Raw genomic sequence first — 20,575 nt, 5'->3', positions numbered from 1 at the left:
TAAATCACAATAATTAACAATTTAAAATATTTAAAGGACATACGAATAAATCACGGTCAAAGATTTTCTTATTGACTCTCGAAATCTGAATTCTATCACATAAATTGAGACATTGTGAGTATTACGTTTCACTTTTCTAGAGTTAATTTAACTAATTTTCAAAGCTAACTTGGATCATGTTAATTTAATATTTTAAAATTATAATTAAAAGATTAAAAAAACTACTCCAAAATAAATTATAATTCTTCTCATATCAATATGGTGAAAAAATACATCTTAAAATATTAATTAAATTTCAAACAGCTTGACTCTCAAGAAACAAAACACGACAAGTATTTTTAGACGGAGGGAGTAAATACCAATAATCTTTTCAACCTTTGAAATTTCCCAACAGTAATAATATTCCTTTTCCAACATGGAACATAACTCATATTTCTCCTTGAGGTCTGAAAACGTCTGTATAACCAAAGCCTAAGGCTACAAGTTGTTGAGTGTCCTTGGGATTGTGGGAATAAAAGAAACCAGTGTGCTATATATATGGAGAGTTTCTACTTCCCCTAAAACAACTTTTCTCCGTTTCAGGTTTTTCACTTCTCTCTGCGCTTTCTTCAAAAATCAAAAGGTACCATCACTCATCTCTTTTCTTTTTCTTTTATGTTCCAGTTGTGTTTGTGATCTCACTGTTTAGTTTCTTGGATTTAAGGGTTTTTGATTTGTGTCTTCTTTTTTTCACCATTGCCAAGTCTTGATAACTGGAATTTTCTTTGCATGTCACTAACATTCGCCCCCTTTTACTGTTAGGCTTCATCGTTATGTTCTTGTTTTTAAAGATTGAACTTTTAGCCACCCTTTATGTTGTGTACATGTCTTTTTTTTTTTTTTTTGGTGGGGGTGGGGGGTAGGGTTAGTTTCTTTCTTAGATAATTAACTGAATACTGAATTGGGGATATTTATAGAAAAAGTTTTGGTTTCTTTACTGGTTCTTTGTTTTATGTTGTTGACATCAGACTGAGTTTTTAATTATCTGTTTAATTTTTAATCCCTTTTCCACATAATTTAGGACTCTAGTAATGGTTTTGTTGATAGCCACATTGATCTTTACCGCCATGAGTGGAAATTTTGAGAAAAAATTGAACCTTGATTTGTAAACAAAGTTAAGAAGTTTGCCCTAATAAGTGTGTACATTGAATTATGCTGTAGGAGTCTCCCCAATCATATATTCGGGAAAGGTATATACGAAACCATGAACTTGTTCATGTTAAGTTAATATACTGTTGTTTCAATCGCCTAAGCATTATATTACTAGAAGAGTAAAAGAGTAACAAATGCTTAGAAGTACATTGCTCTTCGTGTAGGAGTCCTTTCCATTATTTTTCTTTTGAAGGGGTTTCGACAAGTTATTCATGACGGGTATATATTCCCTACTTTGCCTAAGTAGAGATGGCGGTCTACACAAAATTGGACATCTTTAACTTTTCATCATTGCCATTGTTTATATATCCATTGCAAAAATACAGTGTGTGAACTCCTTTTCCACTATTCAAGTTATTTCTGGAAAAATATGCTCATGGAACTGATTGTTATTTGTTTTAGGAAAAATGATCAGATTGTTCAAAGTAAAAGAGAAGCAAAAAGAGGACAATGCGAATGGCAATGGTGCGGGTCCTGGTAACAAGCAGACTGCTGGAGAACTGCGTCTACGCAAAGGTTTTGATCACATTATCTTTTTGCTTGGTCTATTTACTCTTTTATGTTGTTTCTGCAATATCTTTTGCAATTTTGTTTGGAGTAATTTATTTGAGCATCATGCATTGGTTCTGTTGAAAATTAAAATCAGCAATTGGAGCAACATGGCATTTGATGCAGCAATCAGCATGGAAGTACCTAGAAACTGGGTGATATTAACATGAACATTAGGATGAAAGAACATATAAATGAATTTGAAAATTTTCTCAGAGGAGAAAAGGAACTCCATACATTGTTCAATTGGAAAAATTATGACAATTGATAGTTTAGTGGCTAGACCTAGTCTAGATGTACTAAATCAGACAAGACCTTTTAGGAGATCCAATAGAAACACCCTATTGAAAGATTTGCTAGATGCTCTATTAGTTGGCACATAGTTCTTGAAACCATAGGGATATGAAACTTCCTTTCAATCTTTTTTATGGTAAAGCACTCTCACTTGAGACTTACCCACTTCAACTCACTTTTTGCAGACATTACCGAGCTGAACCTGCCCCGTTCTTGTACAATATCATTTCCAGGTGGGAAGGATAAGCTGATGAACTTTGAGATTAAAATTCAGCCAGATGGTGGATACTATGTGTAAGTAATTCCTATTGCATGGCTGATACTCCCCCCCCCCCCCCCCCCCCCCCCCCCCTTAATATAGAGTTTGGAACTTGTATGTGTTAAGCATAGTTGTTTCATGCGGCTGCATTCTCAGTTTCCAGTTAATGTAATTACTGCACAATCATGTTGATTCTCATCCAAACAACCTGGTTTTGTTGTTGCAGTGGAGGAAATTTTTTATTCTCTTTCCAGGTTCCATCAATCTATCCACATGAACCACCAAAAGTCAAGTGCAAGACCAAGGTACAGCTATATTTCCTCCTTTTCCACTTATATATTTTTTGACATGCACCAGAGACAATATTCTCATGAGCTTTCTGTGTGAGATGCAGGTATACCATCCTAATATCGATTTGGAGGGTAATGTATGCCTCAACGTACTTAGAGAAGATTGGAAGCCTGTTCTCAACATTAACACGATTATCTACGGATTATATCTTCTTTTCACGGTATTTATGCTTCTCTGCAACATCTTAGTTTGTCACATATATATACAACAAATATAAAGTCAACTTATCCCGTTCAACACCTGTACAGGAACCAAACCATGAGGATCCCCTTAATCTCGAGGCTGCTGCTGTGTTGAGAGATACTCCTGAGTTGTTTAAATCAAATGTGAAAAAGGCTATGCATGGTGGAACTGTGGGCAATATAAGCTTCACGCGATGCGTATAGCCTGCTGTCCTGATGCTGGCAATAGTGTTTTGGATCAGATGCTGTATCATTTTGAGGCTTGCTGGGTTGTATATTGTGTCCGCAAACTTGCTGTGCCATCTTATTGAGTGTTTGATTTTCATGGAGTATATAATTTTAGCTATAACTTCTTCGACATGGATCCATATGCGAATATTCTTTAAATAAATTGCATTATTTAGGTATTTGGAAAATCTGCTCTCCTTTTTTTTTTTTTTTTTTCTCATTCTTGATGTCTGCTTGGTGCTGCTTCTTGGCTGAACGATAAATTTACATTACTAATTGAACATATAATAGGAAGTGAATTGCTCCAATGAGAAAACTAGCCAGCGATGTACCTAACAAAGATTATAAAGTTTTATCTGTATCTTGATCGTAACAGATATCCATCAAAAGTGCACGTTGGTCCGGTCACGGACACCAAAGAAAGATATACTAATTGATTAGTACTCAAGTTGGAAGTTCTTCTCATTTCCATCTGGAAAAAGAAATGGTTGTTATGTTGCTGAACAGCATGTCATGAACACAAAGAAGACCAATGGAAAGACAATATGGACGACAAATGCAGCGTCTAAGAAGAGAGAACTTTGCTATGCCATGTAGAAGAGAAGTTGGAACAAACTTAACTATCTAACTTCCGTTTAAATTGCAAGAGCGTAACATGCCATGTCAGAGCTTAGTATTTATATCAAAATTTTCAACTTCAATATCTAGATGTAACACCAACAGGATCGTATAGTTCTGTCGCTTTCTTCTAACTTCAAAAAATGGAAGGATTTACATGTATCATAGACAAACAGGCAAACCCTGTCCCTCATCGCTCTATTCTAGCCTGTCATTGCAGAAGCAGCTACTTCAGTGTTGGACTACCTGATGGCTGGCATATCTTTGTACGGCAAAGTCGTCTGCTTGTTTCAGCACCAATACATTTTTGACTTTTGAGTATGATCTGTTAGGTGAGATTAGTGAAATGGAGACTTAATCTGTTGTCCTGGTGTTGCCACCGATGACACCTCTGCAAAATTAGATGGGAACACTGTTGTTTTGGCCTACAGTAGTGCAGCAGCATTTCATCAAAGTGGTCACAGAGAGAAACTCCAAATCCAAATGAACTGAACTTGCCAGATGGGCCCAATGAATCCAAGAAGAAAGAATTAACAAAGAAATGAAAAGCGTGGGATTGTCATATCATCTCTGTTTCTTTTGCAGCAGCAAGTCTTGCATCCTCACGGTCCTGCTTGAATGTCCAATACAAAGGGGTGTAAAACAAGCAACATAAACCAAAAGGCACAGCCATCATTGAAAAGAGGCCTTTTGACAGTGCTAAAGCCTCTCTTGCAGACCCTAATATTGGATCAACAGACTTGGCATCATAACCATACATTTTCTCAGCGAGAATCCCTACAATTGGAGCAGCAAAAGAAGAAAATGAACCCTCAAACGCACGATCAAAAGCATAAATCATGGTGCGGTGTTTCGAAGGCACCACTTCTGCAAACATGGGACCATTTGTAGCAGTCGCACACCAGCTGATTGTGAGGCCCATTATGAATAAAGTCACAGCAAATGTGGAATAGCTGCTTACAGACGGGGGAATAACTCGAAGAAGGAACCATGAGAACGGGATGCCCATAAAAGAACTAAATTGAGCACACATGACACGCCCTGAATGAGGGTATATTCGAGACATTTTGTCTGCAAGTACTCCTCCGAAAAAGGATCCTAATGCACATCCAGCGGCAAATAGACCGACAAGTGCTGCTGCACTATTATGATCAAAACCTGCATCATAAGTTCATGATCACCATTGATGCAGTTAACACCCATCAAAGAATCAACAACATGTCTATCAGCACAAGAAAATGTGACATACTAATTCTTGAAAACCGGCCACTTACCAATTAATTCAAACCATAATGTAAAGAAAACAAAGGCTGTCCAAGGTAGGGATCCAACTAGACCCTGCAGAACAATGAACTGAAACGTTTGGAGTTTGATGACAGTTTTCATGGTTGTCCAGGACTCCATCCAAATTGACATTGAATTGATATTTGAGCGGCCTTTCTCTCTCAATTCTTCCCTAGCATGAGAAATGAAAACTCAAAAATAAAACCAAAGAGTAGAAACACCAACAAAAGGTATAAGCAACTACCTGTCATGCTGGACGCTGGCTTTTTTCCTTGGGTCAACAACAAAAGAGAAAACAAGGAATCCTATCAAAGTACTCAAAGTTGCCATCACGACAAAGGCAAAGCGCCATCCTGGTATGCCCCAGAATTCATGACCAGCCATAACTGTAGCTATAGCTCCGCCTCCTATCCCACCCACAGTACCAACTAGATTAAGAAACCCAAATCCTGTCCCTCTGACTTCATCCTTATAGCTATCAGCTATGAAGGACTGCAAAGCAGGTATCACGATAGCCAGACCGAAGCCATTTACTGCTCTCCAGAAGGCAACCTGCATAAAATACTTGCTTGCACCCACTGCTCCAGTTGATAGGGCCCAGCAGAGGATACCAATTGCAAGAACCGTGGGGCGGTCATAATTTAAAACTAAAATACCTGCCACTGGAGATGCAATCCCCTGCACAAAGTTCCTTACGAATGTGAGATACCCAAGATCAGATGGTCCTGCTGTAAAAGCTTCACTGACTTCTTTGTAAACAGCTGGAAGGAGATTCTCATCAGCACGCTCCATTATAGCAGCCATGTTGATGATGATCAGGGAAAGAGAAAACCCAAAAATTGTCCTTGTTCTGTAATGGGCCAACATATTAAAATCTAAAGTAGAAATGCAGATGCTACACTAAAATGTATAAGAAGAATCTTCTCCCAGAAATCAAATGGATTGAAAGGGATGAACTTTATTTCTTTCGGGGATAAAGGGGTTTTCAAATTGGTCCAAAGTCACAGTTTCAGCTACACATCAAGAGGTTGTCCTTCTCAATGTCGTTCAAAGCGGATGAACTTTCTATAACAGCATACTGAAGGTGAATCAATCCCATAAATTCCATCAAAGGAGATGTTGCATTGACTTCTCATTGAAAAACATCAAACCAGATTACCTACAGGATCACAGTGCAATATGTTCTACCCTTGATGAGAAGACCCAGAGGAGCAGTGGTATGAAAGATTATAACATTCAACAGATACAGGAAAGATACATGGTGACTAACCAAGCAAAGCAGCAGCATTGTGTTCCTCACCTGAAGACAAATTACCTTCAGTTTAAAACTCATTTTGTGTTTTAGTTTTACAAGTTTGTCCGAATTTCACAAATTAGATCACTTTTGTCTTTAAAAAGTTGGGTAATTCAATTGCATCTACTTCAACTCAAATGGAGTTGAAACTTTCCCTTTGGCAGGTAAACCTAAGTAAGAGCTTTTCTTCCTCTTTTGCAAGCTACTTATCTGCTGATCCCAGTATCACTTGCTTTACTTCCATACTCCCTCTGCCATATAAACACTAATGAAGAGATAATTGTTTTTCCTAGGTAGCAATTAACTTCATCAACTCCAGACTTAATGATCAATTAAAACTTTTACCTTTGTTTTCATTCGCACCCCTTACTCTAAGGATCAACACTGGTATCTCACATACAAATCTTTCAATCTATCAACTAAAAGAGAGTGTCTCACTGACTGAGCGAAATCCTCTCATCCAAAACTTCCAATTCTTGAGAGACCTCGTGGACAACATCCAAGGATCAACTCTTATTAACACCTAAAAGAAAATAACAGGAAGCAGCAACCTTAATGGAACAACTAATCCAATACTATAATCGGAAGAAATATCTGAATCCCCCAAACAAAAGCTGACAGAGGAGAGTAAGGTCCAACGTGATAAATAAATACTCCATGTGTTACATAACACTCTTTCTTTTAATTTATTTCCTAAAAGAGTGATATATTTCTATATTTTGAAACTCTTTTAGCTTTAAACTTTTCATTTTATTCTTAATAACATCCTCTGATCGCCATAGTCATGTCACTACATATGTTTAAGACCAAAAGTTCTAAGGTTCATAAGTCCATAATAAAGTCATTAATTCTCCCTTAAAACTCAAAACTCAGTCAAACCGCTACATAATTGAAACAGAGGAAGTAACAATGTATGGACATGCATAATGAATTCGAAAACCATAAAGAAATTAATAATCTCAACTAAACAACAACCACATAGTGGAACAGAAAAACAAACTAGTTTGGATCGTTTATGCAATGGCCAATAATGGTTTCATCCCATTTAAACCCGTTTGAAACATAAACACAAACAAGTAGAATAAATATGCAAATAAAGAATGAAATCTGACCTCATGGTGGAAAGGTGCCTGGGGAGCAGAGATTTAGTTGGAAAAACAGAATTCCGAAATCTGGAAGCTCTAGCGCTTAACCCCATCAATTAATACCAAAGTTAATGACTATTTATTTGCTGCAATATTCCATCTTTGGATGGACAACCCCAAATGAAGATTTGAGATCTACTTACCATACAATATTCAATAATCAAATAAAACAGTACATAGATATAGTATTATATAGTACTATATGTACATCCATCAAACGTAAATATCTGATAAGAATACGTAAAGGATTCAGGAAAAGGACAGGGCAAATTTTTTTATTTTTTATTTCTTTATCTTATGAGTATAAATTTGGAAAGCAAGAAAGAAGTAAGGATGTTTTAGTGGGTGAGTTTGGTGAGATTGGATTGGAACTGGTAACGGATTGAGATTACGCAAATCTTTTAAGACAAAAATTGGAGTGTTTTTTCACAAAGTCAAAACCTGACGTGTAATAAGTTAACTGCGCGTCTACTTCTTAGTTGACATTTGGAGGCTTCCAACCGCATTGCAAAAATTAAACCTTGGAATAATAACGTCACATTAATTGATATTTATAATATTACTAGTTATGTGAGGTCAGTGCTAAGCCCGGACTCAAATTCAAAATATAAAAATAGATATTTTCATTAAAGAAATATAATTTGTGTTAGTACAAGTATACAACAACAACAATCATGATATACCCATTGTAGTCCCACAAGTGGGTAATTACGTTAGTAATAATTAAATTTCATATAAGTATATTTTCAATACATGAAAGCAAAATTTTCATTCCACTCCTTTAATATTTTAACTTCCATTTTGATGAAATTATTTACTTCAAATCAAATGTGGAGCCAGAATTTGACATTTATAAGTTATGTATCATAATTTTCTGAAGTTATTTAGTTCTAAATAAATAATTTATACATAGTTAATGAACTTTTAAGACAAATACATAATTTAACTTGTGCAGCGGATGAAACTGCTCCTCCCTTAATTAGGAATTAAGGGTTCGAACATGGATATGAAAAAAATCTTTGGAGGGAGTGCTTCCCCCGAATAGGCGCGATACAGTGCGAATTATCTGGATTAATTAGGCTCAAATGCGGATATCGAGCACCAAACAGAAAACCAAAGAACATGGAAAATGAGGTAGGAGGTTCGATAGCTTTTGAAAAGTAGACCTTAAAAACAAAAAACAAAAAAAAAATGACTTAAATAAATAAGATTAGGACCTAAAAGTAATTAATTAAAAAGTTTTAAAAAAATAAAAATTCTTGTGAGGACTACAAAAGTCCCTAAGTTTGCTTATATATATATATATATATATATATATATATATATAGTAGTAATAAGCATTCAATTAAAGATCCCAGATTTGCAATGCAATGTTTAGGTCCTTAACATAAGTTAAAATATCTTCAAGGCTTGCAGATACCAGGTTTTGAAATGTTTTTTTCCTTCTCAAATGAAGTACTTTGGAGCAATCCCTGTTGTGTTTGGTGACATCATTTAAAAATCTTTTTGTTAGTACTAGATTAACAGCTTATGTACAACCAATACTTTTTAAAAAAGTGTTTTTATATGTCAAATTATATAAAGAGACAGAAAATTAACTTTGCGTCTAATATAATGTAAAAAGATAAATGATTTTAAATTGTTATCAGGATTTTTTTTTATACAGTTAGTGCATTGGGCCAAACATTATGTATCTCATAATAGGATTAAGAAAGAAGAGCGTGAGAGAGAAATGGGTTAAATTAAAAATGGATAATTGACAAATTTAATTTTTTTTAATAAAGCTAATTTTATCTCTGAAAAATATTTTTCTGTTTCTGCTTGTAAGGAGATATTACGAATTTATGCCAACATTTTAGGCTTCTCTGAAGCTTTTTGGTTATTGATTTCAGTAATCACATCTTTGGATAAAATAACAAAAAGGTCCCTTATCGTTAGGAGTAAGTTCAAAATGGCCTCTGAAATATACTCTTGAGAAATTTTGCGCTCTAAGTTTGTCGAAAGTAAGCCCTGTTATACTCCGACAAAACTCTGGCCGGCAGAAAGCGAGAACTGTAGGGAAAGAAGGTTTAACTGGAAAAAGTAGAAAATTCTTGTCAAATTTCAAAAATCACAACATCACACTCCACCATACACCAATTTTTAATACCTCAAAAAGTTGCATTAGACCCTAGACATAGACCATATTAGAAACTCAAAAAATTGCACCCCAAATGTGAGTTCATGTTAAATCCTTTTTCTTTTGACCATTCTCGTTAAATCTAACAAAAAGAAAATATTAAATATTTGATAGAGACAAAAAATACTCATTTATTATAAACTAATAAAAGGACCAAAATCACTCAATAAGCAATATATTTAAGATATCATCTTGAATATACACCAATCATTACGGACCAATTTTGTGTATCGTCATTCGTCTCCATCTTTGAGAGTCTTTATTAAGTATGGATCGAGCTCCGTCACATTAGCTCAAATTCGAATTTGATATCCTTTTGGAGAAATTCTACTCTTAACTTTCATTTGCTCAATATGCAATTCAGCCAACATAAAATTAAAGTCCGTCAACGTCTTAAATGGTCCATAAATTGACGCAAGAAGAGATATTTTTCTTCTTTCAATAAACTGATTTCCGAGCTTGACTTTCATATATGACAATCTAGTTATATCACGATCTCAACTTTCAACTCTGCATGTGGCTCTGCTGGTAATGAAGAACAAGAGAAAAGTTGAAATGGCTCGAATGGAAACAACAGCTTTTGGGCTTAGACACAATATTCTTATACTCCTTCCGTTCACTTTTACTTGTCTACTAAAGATATATTTTCACTTTTATTTGTCCACTTTAATATATCAAGAAAAAGATATTTTTTTATTTATTTTTGTTTTACCCTTAACATTAACTACTCATTCATCAATTCATTTTCAAGTTCATTAAATCTATACATCATTAATATTGCTTTTTAATGAATACAAAATCCCTCGTGAACAAGTAAAATTGAAGAGAAGGAGTATTAAATTATAGTGACCCACGTGGCGGTGTACATTCCTATCAAGGTAAAAAGAAGACAATAATTGCGGATTTCGAAATCACCATTCAAGTTAATTCGTACCACATAAAAGTATAACCATGTCCAAATAAGATATCCGTGAAATTTTACCACACTAAGCCACACGTGAAATAATATACTGGTATTGGCTATGGTCCATTGGAGTTGGAATAATCTAATGGGAAGCATCAACTCTTTACTATCTCAAATTGATTATAGATGTACAAGTCTTTTAGTGGTATGAATTTTTGCGAGCACCCATAATTGATGAAGGATAATTGTGTTCAAAGTTCTCCCGACGAGAATATAAAACATTATGTGAGAAATCAATAATCGTATCTGAATTAATCATTCATTCGTCTATTACTAGACAACTAGACGATGTTTTCGATCGTGCCAACTTTTAATAATGAAGTGGATTTCAACCTATAGGTACAACAATGGTGATTAGTGACCTGTGGGGTGGAGCGGCGTGCTAGTGGTAAATTCTAAAATAATGAGGTGAGTGAGACCAAATTCACGTGTTAGCTGTTACTAACAACGCAAGTTGTCCCTATCCCTTTCTTTCTCCTAAGCTCTTTATGTTGCACGTGTGAAAGCCACCTGTAAGAGCGGAGGTTTATAATTTTATCTAGTAGTTCATTCTTAATGTTATCTTAATCATATTAATTCATATAATTCTTGAATTAAATTATTTTGTTATACTCAAATTATAAATGGATATAGAAGATGCCATTCTGGTACTTGTTAGATGCTTTTTCAGAGTCAAAACTTTAAGTTGGATTAATCATCCTTGCACCGCCCGAACGACCCAAAACAAAGAACTAAAATGATGAGACAAAACATTTTACTATAAATAATTTATAAAAAAATCTACAAAAACAATATACATAAAAATATTTTGTATTTATAGAGTTGTGTAGGTATTAAGTAGGCGTTTGGCCATAGAACCAAATATTTTTAAAAATTTAAAAGTTGAAGTTGAAATTGAAGTCGAAGATGGATCATACTGGGTTTGTTGTTGTTGTTGTTGTTATTGGAGTTGAAGACGGATTTGTGTTTGATAATAGTTTTTGTAAATAATATTTAATAGTTTGAATGTATTTTTTCTAAAAAAAATATGAAATATGATTTATACCCCCGAATTTTTAAAACTAGTAAATTACCCAAATTTGACTAATTTGTCCGAATTTGTCATCCTTATAATTTTCTTCCTCTATCCAAATCACATTCGTCAACTCTAATCTTTATTATTTTATTTTATTTTTCTTTCAAATTGATCAACCCCAAAGAGTGTCAAGTTTTGTTCTATGAAGTTCAGAATATTGGTAATGGGTAGCAAAGCATGCAACAGTTTGGTGGCTGATATAAATGGGGTCATTTTTATAAAAATAAAATATTTAGGATAAAATTTGAATAAGAAAAATAAACGTAATGGTTTAAAACTAAAAGTGAAAAAAAGAGAGGTGAAAATAGGACTTTAGATGTCTTTCAAATTTCAAATATAATTTTAATAAGCAACTGTTGATTTTCAAATAATATGAAAAAAAAATTCGAATAAAAGTGAATAATTCACCTGGCCAACCAGTCCTAAATATTTTAGATTTGATGTAAATATGAAATATTTTGCTCACAGATTTCTCATAATACTGTAGTGCAATCATCCCTATATCGTCCATGGTGAACAGAGAACTCTTTTATTAATGGTCAACTACACGAAAGAGAGAAAGAAAAGAGAATCCAGGCAAGTAGTACAATCCTCTCTTCCACATTTCCAATAAACAAATCTTTCTTCTCCTAGTGACCATTCTCTCCCTTTTCCCATTTCTTCTTCTCTTCGTAAAAATACTACAAAGAAGAGCTGTCGCCGGTAAAGAATCGGAATGACGGCCTCCGGCGGATCATCAGGGAGGTTACCGTCGTGGAAGGAGAGGGAAAACAATAAGAGAAGAGAGAGAAGAAGAAGGGCTATAGCCGCCAAAATATTTGCTGGTCTGAGAGCTCAGGTAACATTAAACTTCCCAAACAGTGTGATAATAATGAGGTTTTGAAAGCTCTTTGCATGCAAGCTGGTTGGGTTGTTGAAGAAGATGGCACTACTTATCGCAAGGTGACATCTTTAACTTTTTAGTGATGTTCTTAGTTTTTCATTCCCGATTTACATTTTTATGTTGGTTTGTGTGGTGGATTTACAATGGTGAAATAAAAAGTAGTAGTAATCTTTTAAATCAAGTACATGAAGAATTGAGTCTTGTTACAAAAAGTTTGGTAATCTGGTCTTAGATATTTTTATTTTCTCTCTACTGTTTGATTGAAATTCTATTATATAACTTCGAGGATCGATCTGCTGGGTGAGATTTCTTTGTTGAAGATTTGCTGTGTTTCTGTTCTAGGTTCCAACTTTCAGGGGTGGATTTAAAGGGTGGGAGGGTGTTCGGCAAAAAATTACATTGTATATATAGGGTATATTTTCTTTGTTTATATACACATAATCACTTTTTAATACCTCGAACAAATGTAAAAGGTTAGCTCAAGCGATCCAGGAAGTGTCCTAGGTTCGATTCCCAGGGACAACATTTTTTTTTTTGATGACATGGGAACCCGCAGCCGCTACCCTTCGGGTGCGCACAGGGTAAACCCAGCTCCTGTGCAATAGCTCGCAAACCACACAGGAGAGGTAACCCGCACTAGGTAAGCCCGGTGCGACGAGCTCGACCCAGAAGGCAAATCCGTTGTTGTCGTAGGCAGAAGGTTTCGAACTTAAGACCTCCATTATGAAAGCCACATGCTCAACCAACTGAGCCACCCTTGCGGGTTGTTTTTTATATTCAGCTTTTGTTGTTTCTCCGAACCATTTGAGTGAAATCTTGGATCTGCCACTTCCAACTTTTATGTATATGTATGTTTTGATTTGTGTTTTGGTATGTCTTTGAGCTGTACAGTAGTTTAACAAGTCTACTGAAGTTTTTTTTTTCTATTTGCCCTAGTGTGGAGCTAGAGAAATGCATATCTTTCCCAATTTGCTGTGATTCTTAGCTTCCCATTAAGTGCTGAAATTTCTGCTCAGATCTCTAGTTTAAGACTTTAATCTTTTCCAGCTTCAATAGATTTTCTGTACATCTGTTCTGATTTTATGTTTGTGTATACCATCAATTGTGGACTGAACTATCTAGATGAAAGAATGTTACTAATATAATTGGAATGTTGCTCTAACCATTTACTCCGACTATATGCTAATTTCTGTTAATATTCTCAAACTCAGGGCTGCAAGCCTCCACCTTCCGAGATTGCTGGTGCCTCGATGAATATCAGTGCATGTTCTTCAGTTCAGCCTAGCCCCATGTCATCCTCCTTCCCCAGTCCAGCACCTTCTTACCATGTCAGCCCTACATCATCTTCATTTCCGAGTCCCTCTAGGTGTGAGGGAAATCCCCCATCATATATACTCCCTTTTCTCCGTAATTTAGCTGCCATCCCCTCTTCTAGCAGTGCCCCTGTCACCCCCCTCTTTCTTCTCCTACTCAGAGATCAAAGCCTAAACCACTCTGGGAATCTCTATCAGCGAGTGCATTGCATTCTTTCTGTCATCCAATGTTTGCTGCTTCTGCACCATCAAGTCCTACCCGGCGCCAACAATCTAAACCGGCTACAATTCCGGAATGTGACGAGTCTGATGCCTCCCCTGTTGATTTTGCTCACTGGGTTAGCTCCCGGATGGTGGCTCTAACTTCGCCTACTTTTAACCTTGTTAAACCGGTTTCTCAACAGAATGTTCTCCTAAACGCCTTGAATGGGCATGTAGAGTTTGGCTGTGGAGAATCAGCTAAAAGGATGCGTGGCTGTGAATTTGATTTTGGATGTGGCAAAGTTATGGCATGGGAAGGTGAGAGAGTATATGAAATTGCGGTAGATGACCTAGAGCTCACTCTTGGGAGCAAAAAAGCAGCACGTGCTTGAGCTATTGATGAGATTAAAGTTAGATGAAGGATTAGGAATATGTATGAATTCTTATATCTTCATATCCGGGAAGTTCCCAGTTATGGTCCAGTCATCACATCAACTCTTGTGTGTAAGATAGGCCGCATTGCGCCATACTACTTGGATGTCACTTGTAAATTCTATAAATGAGAACTCAATTTTAGGAGCTTCTTATTGACTCAGCTGTACATTTCTATGCTCAAGTGATCATTAAAATGAAGTTATGATTGAGTTGATTATTGAGAGCTGCTTTGGAGCCATACAAATCCAGAATGTGACATAGTCAAAAAACCAATGGAACCTGTTTATCTGCATTTGGCAAGCTCTGCTAGCTCCTCATATGAAAATTGTATCAGTGTGAAATTATCGAAACATAAATACAATTTAGAGCTTAGCTTATTTTTTTATTTCATCAATTCAATCGAGCTTATATTGCTTTATACGGAGTGCCATATTTGGAGTCCAGCAAGACCTGCAGAATTTGCTCTCACTGGAACTGACTTTTAAGGCTGCTTGAGTTGTCAACTTGGAGGTGGGAATCTAAGTATGAAAGGGACCTTTCATTGAAGGCTGGTTCTTTCTGTGCAATGTATGTCTGTATCTAGTTGTTTTTCAATCATACTTGGAAAAAGGGTCAAATATACCCCTGAACTTTGCGAAAATGCCTAGATATGCCCTCTGTTTAAAGTTTGACTCATTTGTGCCCCTGCCGTCTAACTTTTGGCACATATATACCCCCGAAGACGTTAAATGCCTTGCTGGAATTTCCCAACTAGTTAATTGTTTTTTTTTTTTTTTTTAAATCTGAAATAGCCACATGGCATTGTAATTGCCACATGGCATTTAAATTTAAAAGACCCTCCAATTTAACCCAACCCTCCAATACCCGACCCACAAAATAACCCGACATCACCGGGTGAACCACCGTTTCTCCGCTCCTCCACCACATCGCTGGCATCTCACCTTCCTCGATCAAGTTTCAGCCATAGAATCACCAAAAAAAAAAGCAAAACCACCGCCAAAAACAGCCACCAATGACGGTCGATTCTCCATCACCACCTGAAACCTCCATTGACACAGTCGTCAATTTTCTTCTCCGGTTAAGGTAGAGGTATTTCTAGTCGAGCTACGGTCCTAGTTCACTGAAGCAAAGTAACAAGCAACTTGAGGTCCATCTCTACCCTTCTCACTATTTCAAGTCATGCTTCACTTGATTTCTATGGATAATTGATTGTTGAGATTTTTTGTTTGATTGAAATGGATTGGTGTAGTTTTCTGTTGAATCAATTGACTAGAAATACCTCTAATTTAACCGGAGAATAAAATTGACGACTGTGTCAATGGAGGTTTCAGGTGGTGATGGAGAATCGGCCGTCATTGGTGGCTATTTTTGGCGGTGGTTTTGCTATGTTTTTGTGGTGATTCTATGGCTGAAACTTGATTGAGGAAGGTGAGATGTCGGCGATGTGGTGGAGGAGCGGAGAAACGGTGGTTCACCCAGCGATGTCGGGTTATTTTATGGGTCGGGTATTGGAGGGGTGGGTTAAATGGGAGGGTCTTTTAAATTTAAATGCCATGTGGCTATTTCAGATTTTTTTAAAAATAATAATTAACTGGTTGGGAAATTCCAACAAGGCATTTAACGTCTTCGGGGGTATATATGTGCCAAAACTTGGACGGCAGAGGCACAAATGAGCCAAACTTTAAACGGAGGGCATATCTAGACATTTTTCGCAAAGTTTAGGGGTATATTTGACCCTTTTCCCATCATACTTTAAGATGCTACACCACTTCATGCGCTCTAATTTGTTTGTTTCTTGTGTCAAAGGAGCTTCTTTGACGCTGGCAACATTCCGTCTCTGACACACTTAATTTAGAAATAATTTTAATTTTAAAATCCTCTATTACTTTTAATAAATATATAACTTGTTTTAGATCCTAAATTTCAATACTCAGTCGTTCTTTTCTTTCTTAAACTACGCGGTCAATCAAATAACGTGACAGGAGGAGTATCATACTGGGGCCCTTTCTATATGCCATGTACGCTTATGTCCTAGTACCAACCAGTTTGAACAATTCCTGTGCTTCTTATGAACTCACCGCTGTTAAGTACTCAAATTAGTTAAAGCGCATTGAAATCTAATGTACAGTTTGAAGTTTCTATGTAGAATGAAAATAATATATATTACCTATTACAACATTCTAAAATTTACTGACAATGGAAAGCTTTTTTATATTATCAATATATATAAGTTAAATCTTCTAAGAATTACAAAATGGCTGCCGACTTCATGCTATATGCTAATTAAGCACTCAAAATTCTGTAATCTTTTGCTGATTTTAGTCATTCATGTTGTCTCAAGATCATTACATACATTAATTAGACAGTAATAGTGCTTATAGTTCTTTAATTTTCTTTTACCGCATACAAATATGCATTAATTATAAAGATATAGTATATTGCTTAGAAAGGGTGAATGGAGAAATATCATTACAAGCAATGAGTTTGGTTTATTACAAATATTAAGAGAAGCCCACAGTGTAAATTACATCACATATAAAGCTTAACATAGACCAATATCCACCGCAAAGATATAGCCATTACCAATCATCTCTTGCCTGCTTATTCAAAAGAAAGTGAAAAATACAACATTAATGAACTTAAGCAGCTTGACCATGCTTGCTTACCCTTTTTAGGAAGTTTCCTCAGACATGTTTTCCTTGTAACCATGAATTTTCTTCTCAATGTCTTTGAGGAATTCACACATTGAATTGTGAGAGGAGCCTCCTACACTTATTGCTTTCTCTGCACTCATCTTCAGTTTCTTCACATTTTCCCTCAATTCATTTCCTTCTTCACATTGCATCATTACCGTTCTCACCAATTTCTCTACTTCATCCCTTTCCACAACTTTCTTTGTTGGCAGCACCTTTGGCCTGACAGAAACTCCAAGTTCCTCCGTGAGCATAGTGGCATTTAGTTGCTGTTCACAGTATAACGGCCACGCAATCATTGGCACACCATTTGTTATACTCTCAATAATTGAATTCCATCCACAGTGTGTCACAAATCCCCCAACTGATGGGTGGCTCAAAATTTCCGCTTGATCCGTCCACATCTGAATCACCAACCCAAAATCTTTTGTACGTGTTAGAAAACCTTCAGGCAAGTACTCAGGAGTGCCGTCATCCCCTTTTCCTGTCGTGCAAAACGACTCGTTTGCACGATGCTCCGACGGTGGCCTCACTATCCAAATGAACTTCTGTTGACTTAACTCCAATCCAAAAGCTAACTCAGTTATTTGTTTTGACGACATGGTCCCACCACTCCCGAAAGATACATATAGCACTGAATCAGGAGTTTGTTGATCCAACCATTTTAGCACAAAACTCCTATCATCAGCACTCCCTTCTATGATTTGTTGGTCGTGTCTCGTTAACGGTCCAATTGGATAAACCGGTGAATTCACGATTGCTTTCAATATTTCATTTTCTCTAAGCGCTTTGAGTGAACGGGTCTCCGCATCTTCCCAAGTGTTCATCAAGATCCCGTCCGACAAACAGAACCCTTTCCCATGTACTTTCAGGTATTCTTGATAATCCTGATCGTTCCGGTCCACCATGGGATCAACCACGTCTTCAGGTCGAACCGGTTTGCAACCTGGGATTTTCAACAGTTCGTCCTGATCTACATATTGTCCCTCAATTTCTTTGTCAAGAACAGGACAGTATACGGTCAAAGCAGTAAACCAAGCATTCGTTGGAATAAATACATAGTTGGGTAACCCAAATTCTTTTGCAATAGGCAAAGCTTCAGGGCAAAAAACATCAACGACAAGAGCATCCAGAGTATGCTTCTTAGGAAATATCACAGTCTTAACAACAGGTAAAGTTTCGCGTACAAGAATGCAAATTTGAGTAATCAATTTTGTTTTGGAATCAATAAGGTGCGAGATATCTACAGCTGGTATTTCAACTATATCAATCACCTTTGACTTTTTGGCGGATGTGAGAATCTCTGTTTCCGCTGGAGAGCTACCGAAGGTGATAGCGAAAATGGTGACAGAGACGTTATGGCGGGTGACGAGGCGGTTGCTGAGGGCTAGTGCGGGGATGATATGGCCCAAACCTGGACTTACGAGAAGACCAATATGAAGTTCCTGTGAGCCAGCCATTGTTACAAAGTATTTTTTGAGTGATATTTGTGAATGGAAAAGGCTGCTAAGTATTGATGAGATGTGAGTGATAATGAGAAGGTGAGATGTACTGAAGAAAAGTTGATTGTCGCGATATGTATTTACTGTTGAGGCCTGTTTATTGGTCAACTTCTTATAAAGCGTGAACCATAATAAACAATTCATCATTGACAAAGAGCCCGTTTGGATTGGCTTACAGCTTAAAGCTGTTTGCACCAGCTGAAAAAAATAAGTTGGGGTAGTTAAACTTATTTTTTTTGGCTTATAAGCTGTTTTCAGCTTATAAGCTGCTTTAGATAAACTAAGTCAAATGAGTCCAATTATTTTTTTGAGCTTATTTTAAGCATAAAATGACTTTAAGCTGGCCAGCCAAACACTCAAAAAAACTAAAAACAGCTTATAAGCCAACTTATAAGCCAATCCAAACAGGCTCAAAGTAATGTTTACGACCCAAACTCAAATAAGTAAGTGTACCGCATGAATCTTCCTGTCTATATCGATCTATTCAAACTCTAATCTCATTTTAATAAGATCAATTATTTGTCAACCTACTGCTAAAAGTAAATAAAGACAACCACTGAGCAGTATAATGCAGTTTGTAATAAACAATTCATCAGACATGCTAAACAATAATGAAAGACCAAGACTAGTTAAAGTAATTTGGGAATATATTTTTAGAAAGTATGTAATAAGCAATTCATACCCATCTTTTTGTCTATATTGATTTCTTCAAACTCTTTTTTTTTTTTTTTTTGGGTAACTGACTTCATTTATTACCAAAAGTAAACATTACAAGCTCAAACTCATCTTATTTTAATTTGATAAATTACTTATGAACCTGCTAAATAAAACTAGAAACTAAGTAGTAAGGGTATATAATTTAATGCAGTTTGTAATAAACAATTCACCGACCTGCTAAATGATAATGAAAGACTAAGACTAAATAAAGTATTTAGGGAGTATAATGAAAGACTAAGACTAAGTAACTAACTTTGGGGAATAAAATTGTAGCATACTTTTAATTCCTACTTATATAATTTAGTGCAAAGTACTGTCTTTGTTAATAATAAAACCTCAAGATAATCGCTACAAGAAAGTATAGAAATTGCAACACCTCTTGTGGCAATAAAAATAATATAGTTGGTAAAAGTCAATATTTGGCAACAACTTAATTTTATTGTTGGCATATATGATGAATCTTTTAAAAATGATTTTTTTTTTGTTGTCATATAATATTAACTATTGTTCCAAAAAGTACTTTTTGCCGCTAAAAAAAAGTTGTTGCAATAATAGCCGTTGGAAAAAGTTTATGCAACAAAAAAAAAATGTTATTGCCAAAAGTATTTTTTGCAACAATAACCTATCTATGGCAACAAAAAAAAAATTGTTACCAAATGTCTTCTATCTTGTAGTGAATAATTGAAGAATTAGCAAGATCATCGATCAATAGCATTTTTAATTCCTACTTATATCGTTTAGTGCAAAGTATTGTCTGTTGTTAATAAGAAAACCTCGAGATAATAATTGAAGAATGAGGATTATCACTAGCATAATTAAATCCCAAAAATGGTCCTTTTCTTCCCTTCTTAAAGGACTGCTAATCCACTCTTAGATAACTAAGTTACTCCTATTAATCTAATTTGTAGGCTAGGACATGCATTGGTGTTTTTCAGCTGGTGATTCTAATCCATTTTTCATTATTGCTTCTATTTCTTGTAAAGATTTCAAATTTAATGCTTGTAGTCTTTATATGAGAAAATCGTCAAATGCCCCTCAACGTTTAGTCGGATTAATTATGACGCACACAACCTTTACGGGTGACCTATAACCCCCCCCCCCCCCCCCCCGTCTTATTTTTTCAGTATTTTAGTGACCATTAAGAGGGTATTATTTAGTGACCCCCATTTTTTTAAACTGAAGTGTATAAACACGCTTTTTAAAATTCCAAATCATCAT

At 35.8% G+C, this 20,575-nt stretch overlaps 3 protein-coding genes and 1 pseudogene across 3 annotated transcripts; 2 read left to right on the top strand and 2 right to left on the bottom strand.

Annotated features, from left to right (window-relative positions):
• The first annotated feature begins 432 nt into the window (after positions 1 to 432).
• LOC132621758 (probable NEDD8-conjugating enzyme Ubc12-like) lies at positions 433 to 3,242 on the top strand. Its single transcript, XM_060336144.1, has 6 exons — positions 433 to 622; positions 1,594 to 1,707; positions 2,220 to 2,328; positions 2,520 to 2,598; positions 2,688 to 2,804; positions 2,893 to 3,242. Exons 2-6 carry the CDS (start codon positions 1,599 to 1,601, stop codon positions 3,028 to 3,030), a joined length of 552 nt encoding a protein of 183 aa, XP_060192127.1. The 5' UTR covers positions 433 to 622; positions 1,594 to 1,598; the 3' UTR covers positions 3,031 to 3,242.
• A 360-nt stretch (positions 3,243 to 3,602) lies between these two features.
• Positions 3,603 to 7,798, bottom strand: LOC132621757 (uncharacterized). Its single transcript, XM_060336143.1, has 4 exons — positions 7,363 to 7,798; positions 5,201 to 5,806; positions 4,947 to 5,128; positions 3,603 to 4,830 (listed from the first exon to the last, which is right to left on the bottom strand). The coding sequence occupies exons 1-4, from the start codon at positions 7,446 to 7,448 to the stop codon at positions 4,232 to 4,234; spliced, it is 1,473 nt and encodes a 490-aa protein (XP_060192126.1). The 5' UTR covers positions 7,449 to 7,798; the 3' UTR covers positions 3,603 to 4,231.
• Positions 7,799 to 12,065: 4,267 nt separating this feature from the next.
• On the top strand, positions 12,066 to 14,593 carry LOC132622668 (BES1/BZR1 homolog protein 2-like; annotated as a pseudogene).
• Positions 14,594 to 16,861: 2,268 nt separating this feature from the next.
• On the bottom strand, positions 16,862 to 18,730 carry LOC132622667 (anthocyanidin 3-O-glucosyltransferase 5-like). Its single transcript, XM_060337320.1, has one exon. It carries the CDS (start codon positions 18,596 to 18,598, stop codon positions 17,117 to 17,119), a length of 1,482 nt encoding a protein of 493 aa, XP_060193303.1. The 5' UTR covers positions 18,599 to 18,730; the 3' UTR covers positions 16,862 to 17,116.
• Positions 18,731 to 20,575: the final 1,845 nt, after the last annotated feature.

Source organism: Lycium barbarum, chromosome 12 (genome assembly GCF_019175385.1).
Source record: "Lycium barbarum isolate Lr01 chromosome 12, ASM1917538v2, whole genome shotgun sequence".
Taxonomy (NCBI): Eukaryota; Viridiplantae; Streptophyta; class Magnoliopsida; order Solanales; family Solanaceae; genus Lycium; species Lycium barbarum.
The sequence above is the reverse complement of the archived record's forward strand: the minus strand, read 5'-3'. Positions and strand labels throughout refer to the sequence as shown.